The 23147-nt window shown below is 40.9% G+C and overlaps 1 protein-coding gene across 3 annotated transcripts in view; it reads left to right on the top strand.

Annotated features, from left to right (window-relative positions):
- LOC115092050 (intraflagellar transport protein 88 homolog) overlaps window positions 1-23147 on the top strand; it is a 283575-nt gene that overhangs the window by 214992 nt on the left and 45436 nt on the right. For all 3 annotated transcript variants that reach the window (XM_029602517.1, XM_029602518.1, XM_029602519.1), the window contains exons 21-23: window positions 14172-14224; window positions 16006-16071; window positions 22919-23025. In XM_029602517.1, coding sequence (XP_029458377.1) covers window positions 14172-14224; window positions 16006-16071; window positions 22919-23025 — 226 coding nt within the window. The remainder of the gene's footprint in view (window positions 1-14171; window positions 14225-16005; window positions 16072-22918; window positions 23026-23147) is intronic.

Here is a 23147-nt window from a genome sequence, read left to right as displayed (position 1 = left end):
TCGATGTCGAAGTCTTCCACAACACTTCCACCGACAACATCGATGACAACCAATGTATCATCGAGGCAACCATCATCTGAGCCTCCTGAAGTACAAGATCTCGCATTTTATCGACGTCTTTTGCAAAGATATCAAAATGTCTTCCATAACCTACCATCAACAAAGCCTCAAGACACCTCACCCTTGTTTTCCTCCGATGATCCACAACCAGGCCCTTCAGGCCTTCACTTCCCTCCCAGATCATTGCCAAAGTCTCCCTGTAGAGACGACCCGGACGACTCTTGGGATGACCAGCAGTCTGTAACATCTTCTGAGGGATTCATGTCTGAACCTTCTCCTCCAGACCAGAGAAAAAAAATCACCTCCAGAAGATTTATCATTCTCAACATTCGTTCAGGACATGGCTGACTCCATTCCCTTCAAACTAACAGCAGAAGAGGATACCAGACAACAAACTCTTGAAGTTCTACAGTTTGTAGACCCACCTAAACAAGTGCTGGCTGTCCCAATCCATGAGGTTCTCTTGGATCTTCAACGCTGCATCTGGGAGCATCCATCTTCTGTCCCCGCAGTGAACAAGCGTGTGGACACAACCTATATAGTGCAGACAGCTCCAGGATATCAAAAACAACAGTTACCACACCAGTCTGTTGTAGTAGAGTCTGCACAGAAAAAGTCGAGTCGTGTGCGTCCACACTCATCAACTCCACCTGGTAAAGACCATAGGTTCCTCAACTCATTAGGCAGAAAGTTGTATCAGAGTGCCATCTTGAACACAAAAATCTCTGCTTACCAATTATACATCACACAATATCAGAGGAACCTATGGAAGCAAATGGAGGAATTTATTACCTCTTTGCCTCCGCAATTCCAGGAACCAGCACAGGCCATAGTCAACAAAGGCCTAGAAGGCGGAAAACATGAGGTAAGGGCAGTATATGACAACTTTGAGACGGCTTCCAGAGCAGCAGCAGCTGGAATCACCGCCCATAGATGGGCATGGCTCAAGGCCTCAGACCTCAGGCCTGAGGTCCAAGAAAAACTTGTGGACCTACGATGTGTCGGTGACAATTTATTTGGAGAAAAGGTCCAAGAAGCAGTACAACAGCTTAAAGACCATACAGAGACTTTACGTCAACTATCTCAAATACCACAAGAGCCCTCTACACAATTTTCTAGTCGCCTTCCTCGAAGAGAACCCAGACGCTCTTACTATAGGCCACGGAGATACTAGCCCCAAACTTCTAGGGGTAGATCAACCAGGCCACAACAGCGTTCCCAAGCTAGACAACCTAGGTCTACCCGCCCGCAACACACTCCACAGTTAGACCCTGCGGCGGGTTTTTGAAATACAGGCCAGAGAACAAATCCATCCCCTAAATCCTTGCCCAGATCTGCCAGTGGGAGGAAGAGTATCCTACTTTCACACACATTGGCTACACATAACATCAGACCAATGGGTGCTCTCCATAGTGTCTCGAGGTTACAAACTAAATTTCCTCTCAATTCCTCCAGAATCTCCACCACATTTCTTCCCACAACAAAATACTCAACTTCTTCAATTACAAGTAGAATTATCCATCCTTCTGAGAGCCAGGGCAGTACAGCCAGTGCCCCAGACTCAACAGGGCAGAGGATTCTACTCCCGGTATTTCCTCATTCCAAAGAAAACCAGAGGCCTACGTCCCATCCTAGACCTCAGATACCTCAACAAATTTCTAAAGAAAGAAAAGTTCAGGATGGTATCTCTAGGCACCATGCTTCCACTTCTTCAAACAGGAGATTGGCTTTGTTCTCTGGATCTTCAAGACGCTTACGCTCACATACCAATATTCCCTCCTCATCGCAAGTACCTGCGCTTCATGGTAAGCCATCAACATTTCCAGTACAGAGTTCTACCATTCGGCCTAGCCTCTGCCCCCAGAGTATTCACAAAATGTCTGGCAGTAATAGCAGGACACTTGCACAAGGAAAGTGTCCATGTTTTCCCATATCTGGACGACTGGCTCATCAGGAGTCAATCTCAGCAAGGAGCTCTCACTTCTCTGACTCGAACAATAAACCTACTTCACTCCACGGGTTTTCTCATCAATTATCAAAAATCCCATCTCACTCCAACTCACCTGCTTCAATTCATAGGAGCAGAATTGAACACCAATCTAGCAAAGGCCATTCTACCCGCAGATCGGGCAAGGACACTTACTCTACTAGCAAGAGCCATTTACTTACAGAAACAAACCACAGCTCATCAGTTTCTCACTGTACTAGGCCATATGGCCTCCACAGTTCAGGTCACTCCTATGGCGCGGCTCGCCATGAGAGTTACTCAATGGACTTTAAGATCACAATGGATCCAAGCCATTCTACCACTACATTATCCAAATCAAGTGACTCACCAACTAAGATCATCTCTTCTTTGGTGGACAAACATGGACAACTTGCGCAAAGGCCTACCTTTTCAGAAACCACTTCCACAGATAACGTTAACTAGAGATGCATCCACCTTGGGTTGGGGAGCTCACAGAGACAATCTCCAAACACAAGGCACGTGGACAACACTCGAAGCAACTTTTCAAATCAATTTCCTAGAGCTTCGAGCTATACGTTATGCTCTGTATGCGTTCAAGGACTGCCTTTCACACAAGACTGTGCTGATCCAAACGGACAACTCAGTAGCTATGTGGTACATCAACAAACAAGGGGGTACGGGCTCGTATCTCCTTTGTCAAGAGGCTGCGCAGATTTGGGCATGGGCCCTAGATCACTCAATGTTCCTCCGGGCCACTTATCTAGCAGGCATTCACAATGTAGTGGCGGATCGCCTCAGTCGTCAGTTCCAACCACACGAGTGGTCCCTGGATCCCTCAGTAGTGACCAGGATATTTCAGCGTTGGAGCCAACTGACAATAGACCTCTTTGCGTCACATCTGAATCACAAAGTAGATAAATTCTGTTCTCTACACAAGCGGGAGAATCAGCCAGCCAAGGATGCCTTTGCTCGCCCTTGGAACTCAGGCCTACTCTACGCCTATCCTCCAATACCGCTCATAACCAAAACTCTAGTGAAGTTACAACAGGACAAGGGGACCATGATTCTCATAGCCCCGTATTGGCCTCGACAAGTATGATTTCCCACACTTCTAGACCTCTTGATCAGGGATCCCAGTCGTCTGGGAGTGGGTCCCACTCTCATAACTCAGAATCAGGGTCGGTTGCGCCATCCCAACCTTCAATCCCTATCCTTGACAGCATGGATGTTGAAAGCTTGATTTTTACAACCCCTCAATCTTTCAACCAATGTATCTCAAGTGCTTATAGCTTCACGTAAACCTTCAACACGAAAGAATTATTCTTCAAAATGGAAACGGTTTACTTTGTGGTGCAGGCAAAAGGATATCGATCCTTTCACTTGCCCCACTACTTCTCTACTAGACTACTTATACCATCTGTCAGAATCTGGTCTCCAGACTTCTTCTGTAAGAGTACATTTAAGTGCAATCTCAGCTTACCATAACAAACTGGGAGATGCACCAATATCAACACAACCTCTCGTAAGTAGATTTATGAGAGGTTTAACTCACCTTAAACCACCAATTCGGCCACCAGTCATACAATGGGACCTGAATCTGGTTTTAACAAGACTAATGCGTTCTCCTTTTGAACCCATAGATTCCTGTGACCTTAAATATCTCACATGGAAGACTATCTTCCTCATAGCCATTACATCAGCTAGAAGGGTTAGTGAGTTACAAGCACTTGTCACGTACGCACCCTATGCAAATTTCTTACATTACAGAGTGGTTCTCTGTACACATCCAAAATTCCTTCCCAAAATAGTTACGGAATTCCACTTGAACCAATCCATAGTTTTACCCACATTCTTTCCAAGGCCCCATTCTCATCCAGGAGAAACAGCCTTACATTCCTTGGACAGTAAACGTGCACTAGCTTTCTATATCAACCACACTACAGTCCACATAAAATCCACACAACTGTTTATATCTTATGATCCAAACAAACCAGGAAAACGAGTGGGTAAACATACTATATCCAATTGGCTAGCAGATTGCATACAGTTTTGCTATGAAAAAGCAGGCCTTCCTCTCCAAGGGTGAGTAAAGGTACATTCAGTACGAGCAATGTCAACCTCAGTAGCACACTGAGTGCTACTGAGGTTGCCAATCCTTGACATATGTAAAGCAGCAACATGGAGTTCTCTTCACACCTTTGCAGCTCATTACTGTTTGGACAAACAAGGACGACAAGATTCAACCTATGGACAATCTGTCTTAAAGAACTTGTTTCCAGTTTAATCCCAACTCCTTCTACATCCAACCTGCTGTGATCCACGGCTGACTCATTTCAACAACAATACTTCACTGTTGTCTCAATACAAAATGACTCAGCCTCTAGCTTGCTAATCACCCATATGTGAGGACTAGCATCCTGCTTGTCCTGGGATAAAGCAAAATTGCTTACCTTGTAATAGGTGTTATCCCAGGACAGCAGGATGTAGTCCTTACAGAACCCACCCGCCACCCCACGGAGTTGGGTCTCATTCCTTTTATTATTTTATTTTTGCTAAAGCTTATTGCTACATACGAGACTGAAGAGAGACACCCGTGGCAAAGAATATCATGGCATGCTGGGCATGCTCAGTGGCCTCACAGGGCCAGTCAAAAGTTTCTAGAAACTTTGACAGAAAGATTTCCCACGCTGGGGCTCCATCGGTGACGTCACCCATATGTGAGGACTACATCCTGCTGTCCTGGGATAACACCTATTACTAGGTAAGCAATTTTGCTTTACGGTCTGGCCCTTGAGAGGACTCGCCTGAAGAAGCGCGGTTACTTGAAGGCCGTGATTGACACCCTGCTCCGCGTGCACAAGTTCTCAACATCTCTGGCTTACATATGAGAACATAAGAATATAAGAAATTGCCATGCTGGGTCAGACCAAGGGTCCATCAAGCCCAGCATCCTGTTTCCAACAGAGGCCAAACCAGGCCACAAGAACCTGGCATCTGGAGTATATTCGAAGCCTGGTACGAGGACCGCGGAATACTCCAGCAAACAGCCAAGATCCCCATGCTTCTGGAGTTCCTACAGAACAGTATGAAGAATGGGTTGTCACTCAACTCCCTCAAGGTCCAAGTGGCAACCCTCTCCTGCTTCAGAGCCAAAGTGAATGGAATCAGTCTATCAGCTCATCTGTATTTGACCCGCTTCCTAAAAGGGGTTAAGCAACTATGGAACCTCAATCTGGTATTAGACTTCCTAGTGGGGGCTTCCTTCAGACCAACGCGCGGTCTGTCACTATGCCTCTTAACATTGAAAATGGTATTCCTGGTGGCAATATGTTCAGCTCGTCGCATCTCCGAACTACAGGCACTATCCTGTCGGGAACCGTTCCCTTAGGTTCACTCCTGGAACCATACAACTGCGCACCGTCCCATCCTTCCTACCGAAAGTGGTTTCCGAGTTCCATTTGAACCAAGCCATCTCCCTAACATCTCCGGATGAGCAAAGGAACTCTGAGAACTCATGCCTTCTTCGCCATCTAAATATCGGCAAGCTCCTGGCGCGATAACTTGAAAGATTGAAACCGGTGCACAAAACGGATCGCTTGTTCGTTCTCCACAGCGGGAAGAATCAATGAGAAGCAGCCTCGCGGGTGACCATAGCTCGCTGGATTAAGGAAGTAATCAAGGCAGCCTACATAGAGGCAGGAAATCCCTTACCACTGCAGGTTAAGGCTCATTCTATCAGGGCCCAGACAGTATCTTGGGCAGAAACCAAGCTGCAGTCGCCTGCCGAGATCTGTCGGGTGGCGACGTGGTCCTCCTTACACACCTTCACCAGGTTCTACCGCCTGGATGTTCAGGCCCGAGGAGACGCAGCCTTCGCAAGGGCAGTATTTAAGTGTGCCACAGGCAGCCTCCCGCCCTGTCTGGGAGTAGCTTTTGTACATCCCACTGGTCCTGAGTCCATCTGGCTACACGCTAGGAAATGGAGAAATTACTTACCTGATAATTTCGTTTTCCTTAGTGTAGACAGATGGACTCAGCATCCCTCCCACAGCTGCCCTAGAGAAAGAGAGAGAGCGAACCTAGAGACTAAGCATATACGGGTAAGCCGTTTCCTACCCCTAGTTCAAGACACCCGCAGTTTGTCCGGTGTCGGCGTTGCTTGGTTGAATGCACTGGCGGTCTCCAGATTTTTAAATCAGTTGAATCAAGTTTAATCAGTTTTAATCAAGTTAATTAAGCAAATATATATCCACAATGGCTTTTTTAAAAGAATACTGAAGAGCTGAGCTCACTGCAGGGGTATATCTAGGGTGACATCGGCTTTGAAATCTGACTCAGTCTCCCATCTACTAGCAGAAGAGCAAATAACCCACTGATCCTGAGTCCATCTGTCTACACTAAGGAAAACAAAATTATCAGGTAAGTAATTTCTCCAATTTTCTATCTATGCTTTTGTATGTTGGAAATAAGATTTAAAAATAAAATAGATTTGATTTTTTGAAGGGGAACATATTTTTGTGCAGTAGACACAGACTTTCTTGTATACTGTTTCATGAACTAATAATCATCCAAGCAATCAGAATTTCAATTGGGCTGTTTAAAAGTGTTGATTATTCTGGCATACATAGCCTATTCTAAAAGAGAACAAAAACACAGGTGCATCCAGAAGAAAACTGTTAGTTATTTTTCCAGTATTAGTTTAGGGTTTTCTTGAAGATAATAAAAATTTGGTTCAGTTTTGTTGAAACTGTTATAGAAATTAAATAAGTGAAGAAATAGAAGGCATATTTTATAGTTCTGTGTGTTATGCTCCGGTTCCTGCCTGCTCCTGCCAGTTCATGGATGGCCCTGCCATCCATGAACTGGCAGGAGCAGGGCATCGATTGGAAGTCCTCTCTTTGTACAGATTTGGTTGAAATTTGTCAGGAATATTGGCCCCTCAGTGAGAGGCTCTTACCAAGCTTCAGTCAGTCATCCATGGGCTCTTGATGCATGCGTAAGGATGGACAGGCAGATGGAAAGACACAACAGCAGCAATAGGTACTTTTCACTGATGAAATCTGCCAAAAAAGCAAACTGTTTTACAAGAGAATGTCAAACATATAATTTCTGAAACGTATCATTTGACAAGGCAATGTGCAAGATTACATGGTCAAATATACTTCATATTGGTTCAATCTACAAGATGTATTATTATAACTGACTTCTCAGTGCACTGCATTAACCATTTTACAGTGCTTTAACTATGATATACACAAAGCTTTACAAATTCAGAGTGCAAGAAAATTAATTTATTTCACTACTTTCAACTATAAAACTATAATAGTTTAATTTCATTGGTGATGGTGCTCTGTGAGCCAGCCATCAAGTGTCACTACTGTTAGAGAAATTATACAAAATCTCACCCTAGGGGCTGGGAGTGCTATATTTTGACTAATGTCAGGAACAGGGATCAGAATCATACTTGGTGGTCTCATGTAGATTTGAATAGCAGTATAATTGAGGCTGTTGGATCTGTGTGTCAGGACCTTCAATACCTCAGTTTGTAATGATCACAAACTGTATAGACCTCTGGTCCACTTTATTATTTTTTATTTTCCAGACTCACTTCGGAGTAACAATTTTTATGAAATATTTTTTTTCAATTTATTTAAAAAGTCATGAAAGTCCCCGGGGCAAGATAGATCATCTCCTATTGTTTCACACAGAAAGAGAGCATTTTGATATCAAACACTTAACTTAAATGTCCAGTCTGTACATCATCAGACTGATGATGTACAGACTGGACATTTAAGTTAAGTTAAGTGTTTGATATCAAAATGCTCTCTTTCTGAAGTGTTGCTGGAGAGGGAAAGTAAAGGTGGCTTTTTAAGTTTATTTTTCTTGATTGAATGCCATTTTAATTATTGGGCATTATGTGACATGTCTGCTGTTTTGGAGTTAGCTGGCACTAATAATCTGTTTAAATATTAATATTGGGGAATAAAGAGCTGTGTAAAAATAATTTACAAAAAAGGACAAACAAACTTCTAGAAGTGATCTGTTCTATCTAGATTGGGTGTGGCTGTCTCAGAACTTGGGGGAGGTAAACTTTGAGAAGCAGGAGAGCCATTGTGGCCAGTGCACAGTGTGGAGCCAGGGAGCACTAAATATTCTTGTGTCCAGCTAAGTAAAGGTTTAACTTAGTTAAACTTAGTAAGCCAATCAGAGGGAGGGTCTTATTAAACTCAATTGCAGATACAGAGTCCTGAGAACATCCGTGACCAAGGGTTAACTGTTTAAATCCCTCCCACCCCTAGGTTTGCTTTTCTGATTTAGTCTACCTAAAAACATAATTGACAACAGGATAAAATAGTAAATTGGTATTTCCTTAGGTGTTAACTATCAAATTTCCAAAATGAGGACTATCCAATGTAACTATTGTGGAGCCTTTATTCAGAGGGAAATCATCTGGAAACTTAGGGCTTGCCCCATTTGTTCACAGCTCACTTCCTTGAAAAAGGAGCTGGCTGTAGTTAAAGCTCAATTAGCTTCAATGAAGAAAGGCTCATCCTCTTTACGATATTCGGGAATTAATTCCCAATTACCACAGAAAAACCAAAAGTCAAGGATAAAGAGATTTACAGTGGGCTCAGGCAGGATAAGACCTATGACCCACAGGCACCCATTCTTGATAGCTGTGCAACCCACAAGTCTAACCCCCCCCCCCCCCCCCCTTTCACACAGGGCATTAAGGAGCTCAAACAACATTACAGAGGGCTCTGGTAGAATTGAACCTCTGATGCAGAGACATATACTGTATCAAGTGCAATAAGTACAAAAATCTTTCTCTGAATTAAATACTGAAGAAGCTCTTGAGAAAAAGATTGAAGTGTTATCTGAAAAGAGAGAAGAAACCCAATGCATACAGGAATTCCAGATCAGTAACCAAAGGAAAAAGCTCAGTGTGCTGGATGAATCTGTCATCAAAGGCACTAATCTTTCCCCTTGCACAAATGCAAAGGGAAAGGGAATAGTGGATAGCAAAACTCAAGTAAAGTCACAAAAGGAGTCCAGGAACAGCAGTAACCTGAACCAGGAAAGCTGGAAAGCTATGAGGACAAATGCTCGTAGTTTGGGCAATAAAATCCCAGATCTGCAAGCTCTAATGGTGGAGGCAGACTTGGACATTGTTGCTGTCACGGAGACGTGGTTCACGGAATCTCACGATTGGGATACAGCAATACCGGGCTATAACTTGTTAAGGAAGGACAGAGAGGATAGGAAAGGAGGAGGAGTGGCTCTTTATATCAGAAACAATATCCAAACATCTGAGCTGCAAGGAAGATGGGGCAACGAAGAAGCACTATGGGACATCCATTTTTATTGGAGTGGTTTACAGGCCTCCAAACCAAAAGGAAGAGCTTGACAGAGATCTGGTTGAAGACATCCAAAAGATGGGAAAGAAGGGAGAAGTGGTGATTGTTGGAGACTTTAATTTGCCGGATGTAGACTGGAGAATCCCATCTGCAGAATCTAACAATAGTAGAGAAATAGTGGATGCTCTGCAAGGAGCTTTGTTCAAACAAATGGTAATGGAATCCACAAGAGAGGGAGCTGTACTCGATTTAGTTCTCACTAATGGAGATAATATCTCTGATGTGCAGGTGGGCGCCCACCTCAGCACCAGTGATCATCAAACGGTATGGTTTAATATCACAAAAAGGATACGGAAAAGAAGCATATGAACCCGAGTTTTGCAGTTCAAAAACACAGACTTTGATGAAATGGGGAAGTACCTGGAGGAAGAACTAGTAGGCTAGGAGAACGAGAGAGATGTGGAACAACAGTGGACCAAACTAAAAAGAGCAATTACCAAGGCAACTAATCTATATGTTAGAAAAGTAAAGAAAAGCAAAAGAAAAATGAAACCTATCTGGTTCTCCAAGGAGGTGGCTGACAAAATAAAGGCTAAAAGAACAGCGTTCAAGAAATACAAAGGATCCCAAAGGGAGGAGCACAAAGAAGAATATCTGGTAGAACTGAAGGAGACAAAGAAAATAAGACGGCAAAAAGTCAAACGGAAGAAAGGATTGCCAAAGAGATTAAGAGAGGTGACAAAACATTTTTCAGATACATCAATGAAAGGAGAAAAGTTCAAAGTGGTATAGTGAAATTGAAAAGTGAAAAGAATCAATGTGTGGAGAGAGACGAAGAAATGGCAGAAATATTAAACAAATTCTTCAGTTCTGAGATTCACTAAAGAAGACCCTGGAGAAGGACCATTGCTAGTTAACAAATTGGAGGGGAATGGAGTAGATGTAACTCCATTTACAGTAGAGAATGTATGGGAAGAGCTGAGGAAACTGAAAGTGGACAAAGCCATGGGGCCTGATGAGGTTCATCCCAGGATACTAAGGGAGCTCAGAGATGTGCTGGCGGGTCCACTGTGTGACCAGTTCAATAGAACCCTAGAAACGGGAGTGGTGCCGAGTGACTGGAGAAGAGCGGTGGTGATCCCGCTTCACAAGAGTGGAAACAGAGAAGAGGCTGGTAATTACAGACCGATTAGCCTCACCTCGGTGGTGGGAAAAGTAATGGAGTCGCTGTTGAAAGAGAGAATAGTGAACTATCTACAGTCAGGAGAATTGCTGGATCAGAGGCAGCATGGATTCACCAGGGGAAGATCCTGTCAGACAAATCTGATAGAATTTTTTGACTGGGTAACCAAGGAATTGGATCAAGGAAGAGCACTCAATGTCATCTACTTGGATTTCAGCAAAGCTTTTGATACAGTCCCGCACAGGAGACTGGTGAATAAAATGAGAAGCTTAGGAGTGAGTGCCGAGGTGGTAGCCTGGATTGCAAACTGGTTGACGGACAGAAGACAATGTGTGATGGTAAATGGAACTCTGTCTGAAGAGAGAACGGTTTTAAGCGGTGTACCGCAAGGATCGGTGTTGGGACCGGTCTTGTTCAATATCTTTGTGAGCGACATTGCGGACGGGATAGAAGGTAAGATTTGTCTTTTTGCAGATGACACTGAGATCTGCAACAGAGTGGACACGTCGGAAGGAGTGGAGAGAATGAGACGGGATTTAAGGAAGCTGGAAGAGTGGTCGAAGATATGACAGCTGAGATTCAATGCCAAGAAGTGCAGAGTCATGCATATGGGGAATGGAAATCCGAATGAACTGTATTTGATGGGGGGAGAAAGGCTGATGTGCACAGAGCAGGAGAGAGATCTTGGGGTGATAGTGTCTAATGATCTGAAGTCGGCGAAACAATGTGACAAGGCGATAGCTAAAGCCAGAAGAATGCTGGGCTGCATAGAGAGAGGAATATCGAGTAAGAAAAGGGAAATGATTATCCCCCTTGTACAGGTCCTTGGTGAGGCCTTACCTGGAGTACTGTGTTCAGTTCTGGAGACCGTATCTCCAAAGAGACAGAGACAAGATGGAGGCGGTCCAGAGAAGGGAGACCAAAAAGGTGGAGGGTCTTCATCGAATGACTTATAAGGAGAGATTGAAGAATCTAAATATGTACACCCTGGAGGAAAGGAGGAGCAGAGGTGATATGATACAGACTTTCAGATACTTGAAAGGTTTTAATGATCCAAAGACAACGACAAACCTTTTCTGTCGGAAAAAAATCAGCAGAACCAGAGGTCACGATTTGAAGCTCCAGGGAGGAAAACTCAGAACCAATGTCAGGAAGTATTTCTTCACGGAGAGGGTGATGGATGCCTGGAATGCCCTTCTGGAGGAAGTGGTGAAGACCAGAACTGTGAAGGACTTCAAAGGGGCGTGGGATAAACACTGTGAATCCATAAAATCTAGAGGATGTGAATAAAGATTGGGTGGCTCGCGGGAATGACGGCTACTACCTGGAGATAATACCCTTATTCAATAAACATACACATGGTTAATGTGACTCCAACATTGCTCTAAGCTTCAACAGCAAGAGGAAATGTGGAAAAAAGAATTTGCATTCACAAAAAAGCGGGGAGTAGCTTGCATGTTATGGCAGCTACTACCCCAAACCAAATAAGCCTGATGCTTCACTTTCAATGCATATCCAGCATAGCTCTCTGCTTCAACGGCAGGGGGAATGAAGAAAGGTGGATCTATATTCAGACAACAACCAACAAGGACTGAATTATTTAGTCTGGGTGGGCAGGTGGGTGTGGGTATGGCTTGCTCATTGCTGAGGTTGCTACCCCTAACTAATTGGGCTAGATATTTCACTTAGATGCAGTTCCAACACTGCTCTCTCATTAATGGTGGGGGTGGAAGGGAAATAGAACCAAAAGGTTACTAAGAGCCAGGAGTAATATAAGTATGAGAGAAAAAAAAAAGTGTGAAACTTGCTGGGCAGACTGGATGGACCGTTTGGTCGTCTTCTGCTGTCATTTCTATGTTTCTATGTTATATTTGGACAATTTTTAATAATTGTTATAAGTTTTTAATTGTTGGATGTTATTCTGTTCAGCTGTTTTGTAACATTTATTAGTATAGCTTTTCAATTATTTCTGTGTGGGGATCTATAGCAGCTTGGCTTGTTCTGTTTTCCTAATAGGAGGTGTATTAGTGTTTAGGGCCTGGTTTAATATTTGATTTCTTAGATAGAGTTGTTACTGTTTGAGTGTGTTCCATAATCCAGGTGTAACTTTGTGCGGATTAGTTTGTGTGCATTATTGCATTTCCTGGGACTATGTTAGGTGCTATATTTCTCTTTCCATTTCTCCAGGTTTGCATTGCATGCAGAGTGGCTTTTTGGTTTTCCATTCCAGTTTGTCCCAAAAAGCAAATCGGAAGCCGATCCAGTTGGCTGTGATACAGTAAAGACAATGAGAATCGAACGATCAGAAGAAGCCCTTTATTTCAATGCCCGACTCTGGCCGAGTTTCGCTCATAGAGCTGCCTCAGGGGCAATTCAATTAGCAGGACTTAAAATATGCCTGCAGGGCTGCTGTCACACTGTCACAATGTCACAATATCATTAGTGTCTGCAGAGCACTCTGACATTCCTTCTGCTAGTGTCTAGCAGAAGGAATGTCAGAGTGCTCTGCAGACACTAATGATATTGTGACATTGTGACAGTGTGACAGCAGCCCTGCAGGCATATTTTAAGTCCTGCTAATTGAATTGCCCCTGAGGCAGCTCTATGAGCGAAACTCGGCCAGAGTCGGGCATTGAAATAAAGGGCTTCTTCTGATCGTTCGATTCTCATTCCAGTTTGTCTCCATATTTATAATTTGTGGTCTTTCTGTACTTGGTGAAGGTCAGTTCTGTGTGTGTGACTGAGGTGAGGTATTTTACTAGCATGTAGGCATTTGCATCAGTCTTATTTGTTGTGTTTTCTCAATAGGACATGCATTAGTGGTAAATTACTGTCTTTTCATAAGGAGGGGTATTGTGCCTGCCAGTAAAGGGAGTTTGTTTTGCTTTTACTGAGATGTCATCAGAACCAGAATATCTTTTTTGTATGATGAGTCGTATGAGTAATGCCCTAGTTCTGCTCTGCACCCATTGTTGGGTGTTAAGGGGGTTCCTGAGGAAGCAATATGTATGTTTACATTTAGCCCCGTGATGGTACATGTTCAGTGTGTCACGCATGTGAGAACCATCTGTCAGGTGTGTCCCGGCTGAAAAAATGTTGAGAACCACTGCTGTAGAAGATTCAAAACCGAGAAGAAACCTGATCAATGTGAGGCACACAGAGAAGAACATAAGATATGCCATACTGGGTCAGACAAAGGGTCAATCAAGCCCAGTATCCTGTGCCCAACAGTGGCCAACCAAGTCACAAGTACCAGGCAAGTACCCAAATATTAAATAAATCAATCAAGCTACAATTGCTTATTAATTAATAGCAGTTTATGGATTTTTCCTCTAGGAACTTATCTAAACCTTTTTTAAATGAATTCCAGAGCTTAACTATGCACTGAGTGAAAAGGAATTTTCTTACTCAACTGTTAGACCTCCTTATGTTAATATTACTGCCTGTAACTTAATTAACCTATACAAATTACTCCGCTGTATTATATTATTAACTCTATCTATATCTGACTTGTCTTATATTCTTGGCTGGAAAGGCGTGTCATAAATAGATGATGATGGGCATGTCATAATTAGATGATGATGATGATGATGTTTTTCAGACCTACTCAAGTGAAATGGCAGCTGATGGTGGCTAGTTGCTATAGACGAAGTGGTAAGTGTCCTTTCATTGTATGTATTCATTTTTTAATAACATTTCTAATATTCACATCCATTCATGTGCTAATTAATATTTCCAGTTTTTAAATTTCTCACATAATAGGAACTTGTTTTAATTCTAATTTTATTCTCTGGAAAAACCTGAATTGCCTTATTGACTCTGAAGTAAAACAAACCCTTGCGTTGTTAAACAAGTTACATCAACAGCTTATCCTAGAGCTTTCCAAAATTACCTTAGTGACATCACAGCCAATCAGGATTTCAGAATATCCTCCATGAATGTGCAGGGAATAAATCTGCATATGCCAGGTCTCCAGTATATGTAAACTTATGCATATTCGTTCTAGATATCCTGAAAACCTAACTAACTGTGAGGTCACCAGGACAGGTTTGGGAAGTCCTGACCTAACCACATCTGAAGAAATTTGTAATTTATATCCCTTGGCCAGAAGATTAATATCATAATACCACGGCCTCCAAGAAAACGAGGGTGGGGAATGGGAAGCAAATCCAACAAGTTATGAATAAAATATCTTCCACACAAATACTTGTCAACCGTTGGAGATTAAGTATGTTCAAAATATGGTAGCACAATTACAAATACTTTTACAGTTACTTTAGGCATAGTTTTATTCTTTCAGTCTTTTTCTCTCTGATTAACTGCTACTTTAAAGATAGACACCCTGCAACTTTGTCAGTAAAGAGCACATCTACTCAAACTTCATATTAATTATTTGCTTGCTTAAGTAAGGAGGTAATTTTCAAAGGAGTTACGCGTCTAAATGTAGCATACTATCATAGCAATTTTTAAAAACCATTTACGTGCATAAAGTGCACTTATATGTGTATAACCCATGGAAAATTCAATGGCATATATTGTAGATATTTTCAAAAGACCACTTACATGCATAAACAAGTACATTTTAAATGGACTACATGCGTAAATTTCAGGGTTTATGTGCGTGGCTGGGCCTTGTGTGCACCGTGCGCATTTTACAATGGGCCTGGCCACGCGTGTAAACCCCAGTACGCGCCAAAGTGCCGGGCCTCTCCAAAAGGGTGGGCCGAGGGTGGGGTGTAGGTGGGACGGGCCATTTGATGGTGTCCTGGGGAAGCGCACACTGGCCGGCAGCTGGCCGCAGAGATTACTTCTGCTCCAGAGGAGTAGTAAGTACCAAAATAAAAAATTTGGGGATAGTTAGGTTTAGGGGGAGGAGAGGGGAAGAGGGAGGAAGGGTTAGGTAAGGGGATAGGGAAGATCCATCCTAGTCCGCTTAATTGGAGCGGTCTGGAAGGGAACTGGGAAAAAGGCTGATCGTGTTGCTGCACATAATTAGAAAATCTACCCCCCCTCCCAGCACGCGAGTTGAGGGCCGCCCGCACATGTGCGCGTGAGTTTGGCCATCAGATTTTAGAACACGCGTGCGCCTGCATGTTATAAAATCAGCGTATCCATACATGCGCTCGCTGCTTTTAAAATCGACCCCAAAGTTCATTCGCACGTATAAAATCCAGTTTTAAGTATGTAAATGCTTTTGAAAATTAACCCCATGATGTATAGTAATCAAATCTGTGCAATAAAACTCCCTTTCCGTTCAGGCAAGAAATGTGTACCTTAGAGCATTTCAGTTGCCAGCTTTTGCTTTTTTTTTTACAACAATTAAGATGATGATGAACTTTTCTGTCATATTACATATAGTTTTAAATGTTCTTGTTATAGTCTGATAAATCATTGTTTTAAATACATATGTTATGTGTCTGTTGTTTTTCTTTAAGGTAACTACCAGAAGGCACTAGACACTTACAAAGAGATTCACAGGAAATTTCCAGATAATGTTGAATGTAAGTCAGTTGTTAAGAACATTATTGCTTAAGATATTTTTTTTTTTTACTTAAAATCGGTCTATTAAATTTTATTACAAGTAAAATTTTATTTATAGTACCATGAATCCTGTATCTAAGTAGCTGAGCACATAGGCAGAGGTCTATTTACAAAAGTGGACAAAAGTAATTGACTAAGTTTTATGCTTATTTAGGCAATATCTCTGTACAGTTCATTGGTCAGACCCTCATCTATAATATTGTGCTCAGTTCTAGAAACTGTACCTCCAAATTGGGGTGAGGAGCTGATGTGCAGTGACAAGAGAGATCTCAGGGTGATAGTCTGAGGATCTCAAGATAACAAAGCACTGTGATAAGGCAGTGGCCAAAGCATCAGGGAAAACCATAAGCAAAGAAAAAAAAGAGGTCCATGCTGAGACCTTACCTAGAATATTGCGTTTAATTCTGTATCTCCAAAAGGATATGTAGGCTAGAGGTGTTCTAGAGAAAGACAAATCAAAATAGCGCAGGGTCGAGACAAAAAAAAATTAAGAAGAAACTTAGGGACCTTAATATGTTTAATCTAGAGATGAGGAGAGATAGTGGGATAGGATAGACACTCAAATATCTGCACAAGAAGTAAAGCTTTTGCAATGGAAAGGAAATTATGGAACTTGGGATCATGATATGAGGCTCCAAGGGGATAGACTCTCAAACAATGCTGTAAATATTTTTTCATGAAAAGAGTGATGGATGCCTGGAATGCTCTCTCAGAATAGATGTAGAATTTAAAAGATTAACAGATTTCAACACGTTATGGGATAAACACAGAGGATCCTTCCTTACTTGCTAAAAGTGAAGGGCAAATAGAAGTATTTCATTTTCATTTCATTTATTTAAAATGTATATTCCACATATTACATGGGGCACTCCATAAAGTTAGCATGTGGCACATTTAAAACTAATCAGAGAAAGTTCTTTTTCACTTAACGCACAATTAAACTCTGGAATTTGTTGCCAGAGGATGTGGTTAGTGCAGTTAGTATAGCTGGGTTTAAAAAAGGATTGGATAAGTTCTTGGATGAGAAGTCCATTACCTGCTATTAATTAAGTTGACTTAGATAACAACCACCACTATTACTAGCAACAGTAACTTGGAATAGACTTAGTTTTTGGGTACTTGCCAGGTTCTTATGGCCTGGATGGCCACTGTTGGAAACAGGATGCTGGGCTTGATGGACCCTTGGTCTGACCCAGTATGGCATGTTTCTTAGGTAATTACCCAAATAAGGAGAACCTTATATCATATAACATGTATCATTTAAAACACACATTTATTTAAGAAAGACACAACTTAATATAAACCCACATATACAGTCATACATTTAAAACATCACAAACGTGAAAGTCATATAGGCAGAAATATTCATAAACAAGATGTAATCATAAACAATATAACATTCAAATGTATCATCCCATATATTGTATTAAAGTGCTTCTAAGTGCAAGTTCTCATAGCTTTCAGCTTCACAGCTCTCCTCCGTTAAATTCTCATGGCTTTGAGCTTCACAGTTCTCCTTCATTAATCACTGCCATAATGAAATTCACTCGAGTACCACCCGTCACTACTCCCGATACTACCCGACGAAGATCTCCGTTTCACCTGACAAGCAGGCTTCCTCAGGGGAAACGTCTAATATCCCTGCAACAATAACAAAACCATTTAACTCATCCCACATAAAACAAATAACACCATATCGCTTTAACTATAAATCCTTACCATGTGAGTCCAACCAAGGGACACACAAAAATTGTATATCCAAGTCACGAATTTTTCAAAAATCTTTAATTCACTTGAACTTCATCAAAGCTTCATATCATTCTTCAATTTGGTCACAACACTGCAAACCACAAGCATTATTTTAAATCGTGAAAATTTATCAAAATTTAAAGAAATGAGAGACAGCATACACCTGAACAAACGCTACCACCACATACCTTCAAAAAGTGGAAGTGACATCATCACTTCCTTTCTGCAAGGATCTCCATTCTACACACCTAGTGATTTGCCTACTCTATATATAGTCCTCTGCCACCTCAACTACCAATTAAAGAACTCTAATTAATTCACTCATCAACCATAATCCGATACTACCAATACTAGAGGGAACCACACAATCAACCGTCGCAACAAATCCGCATCGGAGCCCTCCAAATGGTCACCAATAAACTGCAAGAAAATAAACTTCCATCCCTACAATCATTTAATGAAAGCTCCCCACTCAATTGGGCCGTTGAGTCCATGTGGACTCACAGTATCCCAATTGAAAATATAACGTTGTTCAACCCGTCTTAAAATTGCTGATAAATCACCCCCAAACTGAGTTTGATCTTTTTAATAATAAAGAATTTTAATTCTTCTTGAGTGACGTTATCACTCCAGTGTTTGACTAATGGAGCATTCTCAACACCTAACCTAATCCTGCTTCTATGTTCCCCAATACGTAATTTAATAGCTCTGGTAGTTTGCCCAATATAAATGAGCTGACATGGACAGATGATTGCATAAATCACGCCATTGGAAGTGCAAGTAAACCTTTCAGGGATCACATAAGGTTGACTCAAATTCGAATGATAAAACACTTTCAATGGTAACACATGCTCACAAACAGAACAAGATCCACGCAAATTGACCCCATTCAGAATCTACTCCACTATCCAGACTCCCACCAAGCTTTAAATTGTCCCATAAGTTTTTCCGTTTTTTCAAAGAGAAAATAGGTTCATCAACAAAAATACTCAATGGAGATAATACATGCCAATATTTTTAACAATGTCTTTAATTTGAGCAGCCTTAGTAGAATAAGGAATAGTACAAACTAATCGAGAAAGAGGCTCCTTCTGCGAATTAATCAACAAATTGTCCCTGTTAGAAAACAAGGCACGTTTGTATGCCCTTTTTAAAACAGAATTTGAGTAACCACGGTTCTTAAATCTGGTATTCAATTTTTCAGATTGTTTTTAAAATTGAATACCAGATTTAAGAACCGTGGTTACTCAATTCTGTTTTAAAAAGGGCATACAAACGTGCCTTGTTTTCTAACAGGGACAATTTGTTGATTAATTCGCAGAAGGAGCCTCTTTCTCGATTAGTTTGTACTATTCCTTATTCTACTAAGGCTGCTCAAATTAAAGACATTGTTAAGAAATATTGGCATGTATTATCTCCATTGATATTTTTGTTGATGAACCTATTTTCTCTTTGAAAAAACGGAAAAACTTATGGGACAATTTAAAGCTTGGTGGGAGTCTGGATAGTGGAGTAGATTCTGAATGGGGTCAATTTGCGTGTGGATCTTGTTCTGTTTGTGAGCATGTGTTACCATTGAAAGTGTTTTATCATTCGAATTTGAGTCAACCTTATGTGATCCCTGAAAGGTTTACTTGCACTTCCAATGGCGTGATTTATGCAATCATCTGTCCATGTCAGCTCATTTATATTGGGCAAACTACCAGAGCTATTAAATTACGTATTGGGGAACATAGAAGAAGCAGGATTAGGTTAGGTGTTGAGAATGCTCCATTAGTCAAACACTGGAGTGATAACAGTCACTCATAGAAGAATTAAAATTCTTTATTATTAAAAAGATCAAACTTCAGTTTGGGGGTGATTTATCAGCAATTTTAAGACGGGTTGAACAACGTTATATTTTCAATTGGGATACTGTGAGTCCACATGGACTCAACGGCCCAATTGAGTGGGGAGCTTTCATTAAATGATTGTAGGGATGGAAGTTTATTTTTCGTTGCAGTTATTGGTGACCCTTTGGAGGCTCGATGCAGATTTGTTGCGACGGGTTGATTGTGTGGTTCCCTCTAGTATTGGTAGTATCGGATTATGGTTGATGAGTGAATTAATTAGAGTTCTTTAATTGGTAGTTGAGGTGGCAGGGACTATATATAGAGTAGGCAATCACTAGGTGTGTAGAATGGAGATCCTTGCAGAAAGGAAGTGATGATGTCACTTCCACTTTTTGAAGGTATGTGGTGGTAGCGTTTGTTCAGGCTGTATGCTGTCTCTCATTTCTTTAAATTTTGATAAATTTTCACGATTTAAAATAATGCTTGTGGTTTGCAGTGTTGTGACCAAATTGAAGAATGGATATGAAGCTTTGATGAAGTTCAAGTGAATTAAAGATTTTTGAAAAATTCGTGACTTGGATATACAATTTTTGTGTGTCCCTTGGTTGGACTCACATGGTAAGGATTTATAGTTAAAGCGATATGGTGTTATTTGTTTTATGTGGGATGAGTTAAATGGTTTGTTTGATTGTTGCAGGGATATTAGACGTTTCCCCTGAGGAAGCCTGCTTGTCAGGTGAAACGGAGATCTTCGTCGGGAGTAGTATCGGGAGTAGTGACGGGTGGTACTCGAGTGAATTTCATTATGGCAGTGATTAATGAAGGAGAACTGTGAAGCTCAAAGCCATGAGAATTTAACGGAGGAGAGCTGTGAAGCTGAATGAAAGCTATGAGAACTTGCACTTAGAAGCACTTTAATACAATATATGGATGATCATTTGAATGTTATATTGTTTATGATTACATCTTGTTTATGAATATTTCTGCCTATATGACTTTCACGTTTGTGATTTTAAATGTATGACTGTATATGTGGGTTTATATTAAGTTGTGTCTTTCTTAAATAAATGTGTGTTTTAAATGATACATGTTATATGATATAAGGTTCTCCTTATTTGGGTAATTGTGTATATTGGGGAACCAATATTTGATTATTTTCCCTCAGTTATTGTATACCTTGATGTTCTTATGGTAGACTACATAAACAAACTAGTTCAAAGAACATTAAAGCAAAGTTTGTGTAAAAGGTCTTAATTCAAATTAAGTCCACTTCACGAGAATTGAAGGCCAAAGAAAAAAAGGTAGGTCTTCAAATCTTTTTTTTAAAGGCACCACAAGCCATGTCACTAGCCTAAAGTAACTTACAGTTATGACCTTAATAGTTTGTTTTCAAGAAAGTGTTAGAGTAACTTGCATGAAGTGACAGTCACAATCCTAACAGCAGTGGTATGGTTGTATCGGGTTTCCAGGAAGGCACTGGAATAAAAAACCAAACGTTCAGTGAGCATGCACCAGCTGGATATTTTAGACAATGGCTTTGCTAGTTTTGGTGGCTGTGTAGATTGTTAGAAAACTTGGTAATAAGACAAGGTAGAGGGATCTGAGTTTTGTATTTAGTGTCGGGTCTTGTAAGACTCAGAGGAAGAATGCAAGGCCTGAATTGGTGGAGGCCAGTATTTTATCAGATTCTGTGCATGCTTGTAACGAATGTGGAAAGGGTGTGTTGGGTTGAATATGGGAATGTTTGCACATCTAGCCTAAATGGAAGGATCTTAACTGGGGCAGACGTATGGGCCAATTTAGTCTTTTTCTGCTGTCATTTACTTTATTACTATGTATATTACTGTGGATAGAGACAGAGAGTTGTAACCTAGAGAAGGGCTACTAAAACAGTGCAGCATCTACTGTGAGCCACATATTCACAGTGCCAAACAAGCTCTGTATACAGTATAAGCCAGATAGGTCTAACTGTGTTACAGCAAAACCCATATATTTTAACAAGAGATCTTTTAACAAGATCTTTTAACAAGAGATGTTTTAAAATAACTGGAGTATTCAGATGAAAGATTTAACAGGTCCTATATTTCGCCTGTGCAGGGCTGTTTCCAGGGCAAATCACTAAAGAGTTTACATATATCTGAAAAGCCTTTTTCTCAGAATTGAAAAAAAAAAGGACTATCCATTAATGACAAAACAAAATATCTTTCTTCTGATATCTGTCTCACTAGTGCGCAACAAATCTTGGTTACAGTGCATTTTCCAGGGCAAGTGGGAACAATTAAAAAGGACAGAGATGAAAGATGAAGGAGATAAGGGGAGCAGAGGACCAGCAATAAGAGAGGTGATTCAAAGGAGATGAGGAAAATGAAAATGTCGGGGGCAAAATGTAAAGGAGGTAAAAGATGAAGGAAGCAACATTGGGAGGCCATATGTGGGGGTGCCCCCTTCAAATTATAGCTTTATATAAGGTAGAGTAAGAACATAAAAGTTAAAAGAAGAGTGAAGTTAAAGCCCTTCAAGTTAGTCCAGGGTACTGTTTTGGGGTAACAAATGTGGGGCAGAGAGAAAAGATGGAACACGCCACATTCAGAAACAACTAGCCAACACGTTTTTTCGTTCTGTATTTTAAGAAAGTAGGAGGGAGGAAGGGGGGAAAAAGTAAAAGGAAGTTAGATAAGCGTTCCAAAAAAATGCCAAAGAGAGTAATCATTTACAAGAAAGACTCAGAGAGTTTGGTACAAATACTATAGATAGATATTTATTATACTTAAAACATGAGTTTAAAAACATTTTTTTAAAAGAAAATTGAAAAAAATAAAAAATTAACCTGTATCAATAAAATTTGAAGTTGGATGGTAGGAAGGTTGGAGGTTTTTTCTAAGACCAGTGATTGCAATATTACCTCACAAATGTTGTATGTTCTAAATAGAACTAACATGAGGTTCTGAGGTCTTTTTCCTCCATTTTATAAACATCTGGGTAGGTGGACACAAGTAATTGTTCATAACCTTAATTATGGGGATTTTTTTGCTGCTCTGGATATTTATTCATTGCTCCACTGTACATACCTTTTGCTTGAAATAACGTTTTTGACCATGACAAAAATCCTTAAACCTCCAATACCTCCTGACAATCTTTCACTTATACACTTTTTGAATTTGGTAGAATTGGTTTCTATCAGGAACTGAGATGCCTTTATAAATATCTTCACAATGTCTGATTATAGGTCTTCGGTTCCTGGTTCGTCTCTGCACTGACATTGGGCTCAAAGAAGTTCAAGAATATGCAACAAAACTCAAGAAGGCAGAAAAAATGAAAGAAATAAGGGAACAGGTATATATTTTTTTTTCTATGAAAATATTTTTCAATTTCCATAAACTCTAGTCACCAGCCAGTATAGTGAGAGCATTACAAACACTTTCAAATGGTCTATGGTCCTATAGGCACTCTGTGCT

This window comes from Rhinatrema bivittatum, chromosome 5 (assembly GCF_901001135.1).
Source record: "Rhinatrema bivittatum chromosome 5, aRhiBiv1.1, whole genome shotgun sequence".
NCBI classification, from domain to species: Eukaryota; Metazoa; Chordata; class Amphibia; order Gymnophiona; family Rhinatrematidae; genus Rhinatrema; species Rhinatrema bivittatum.
Note: the sequence above shows the minus strand (reverse complement) of the source record. Positions and strands in the feature narration are given on the sequence as shown.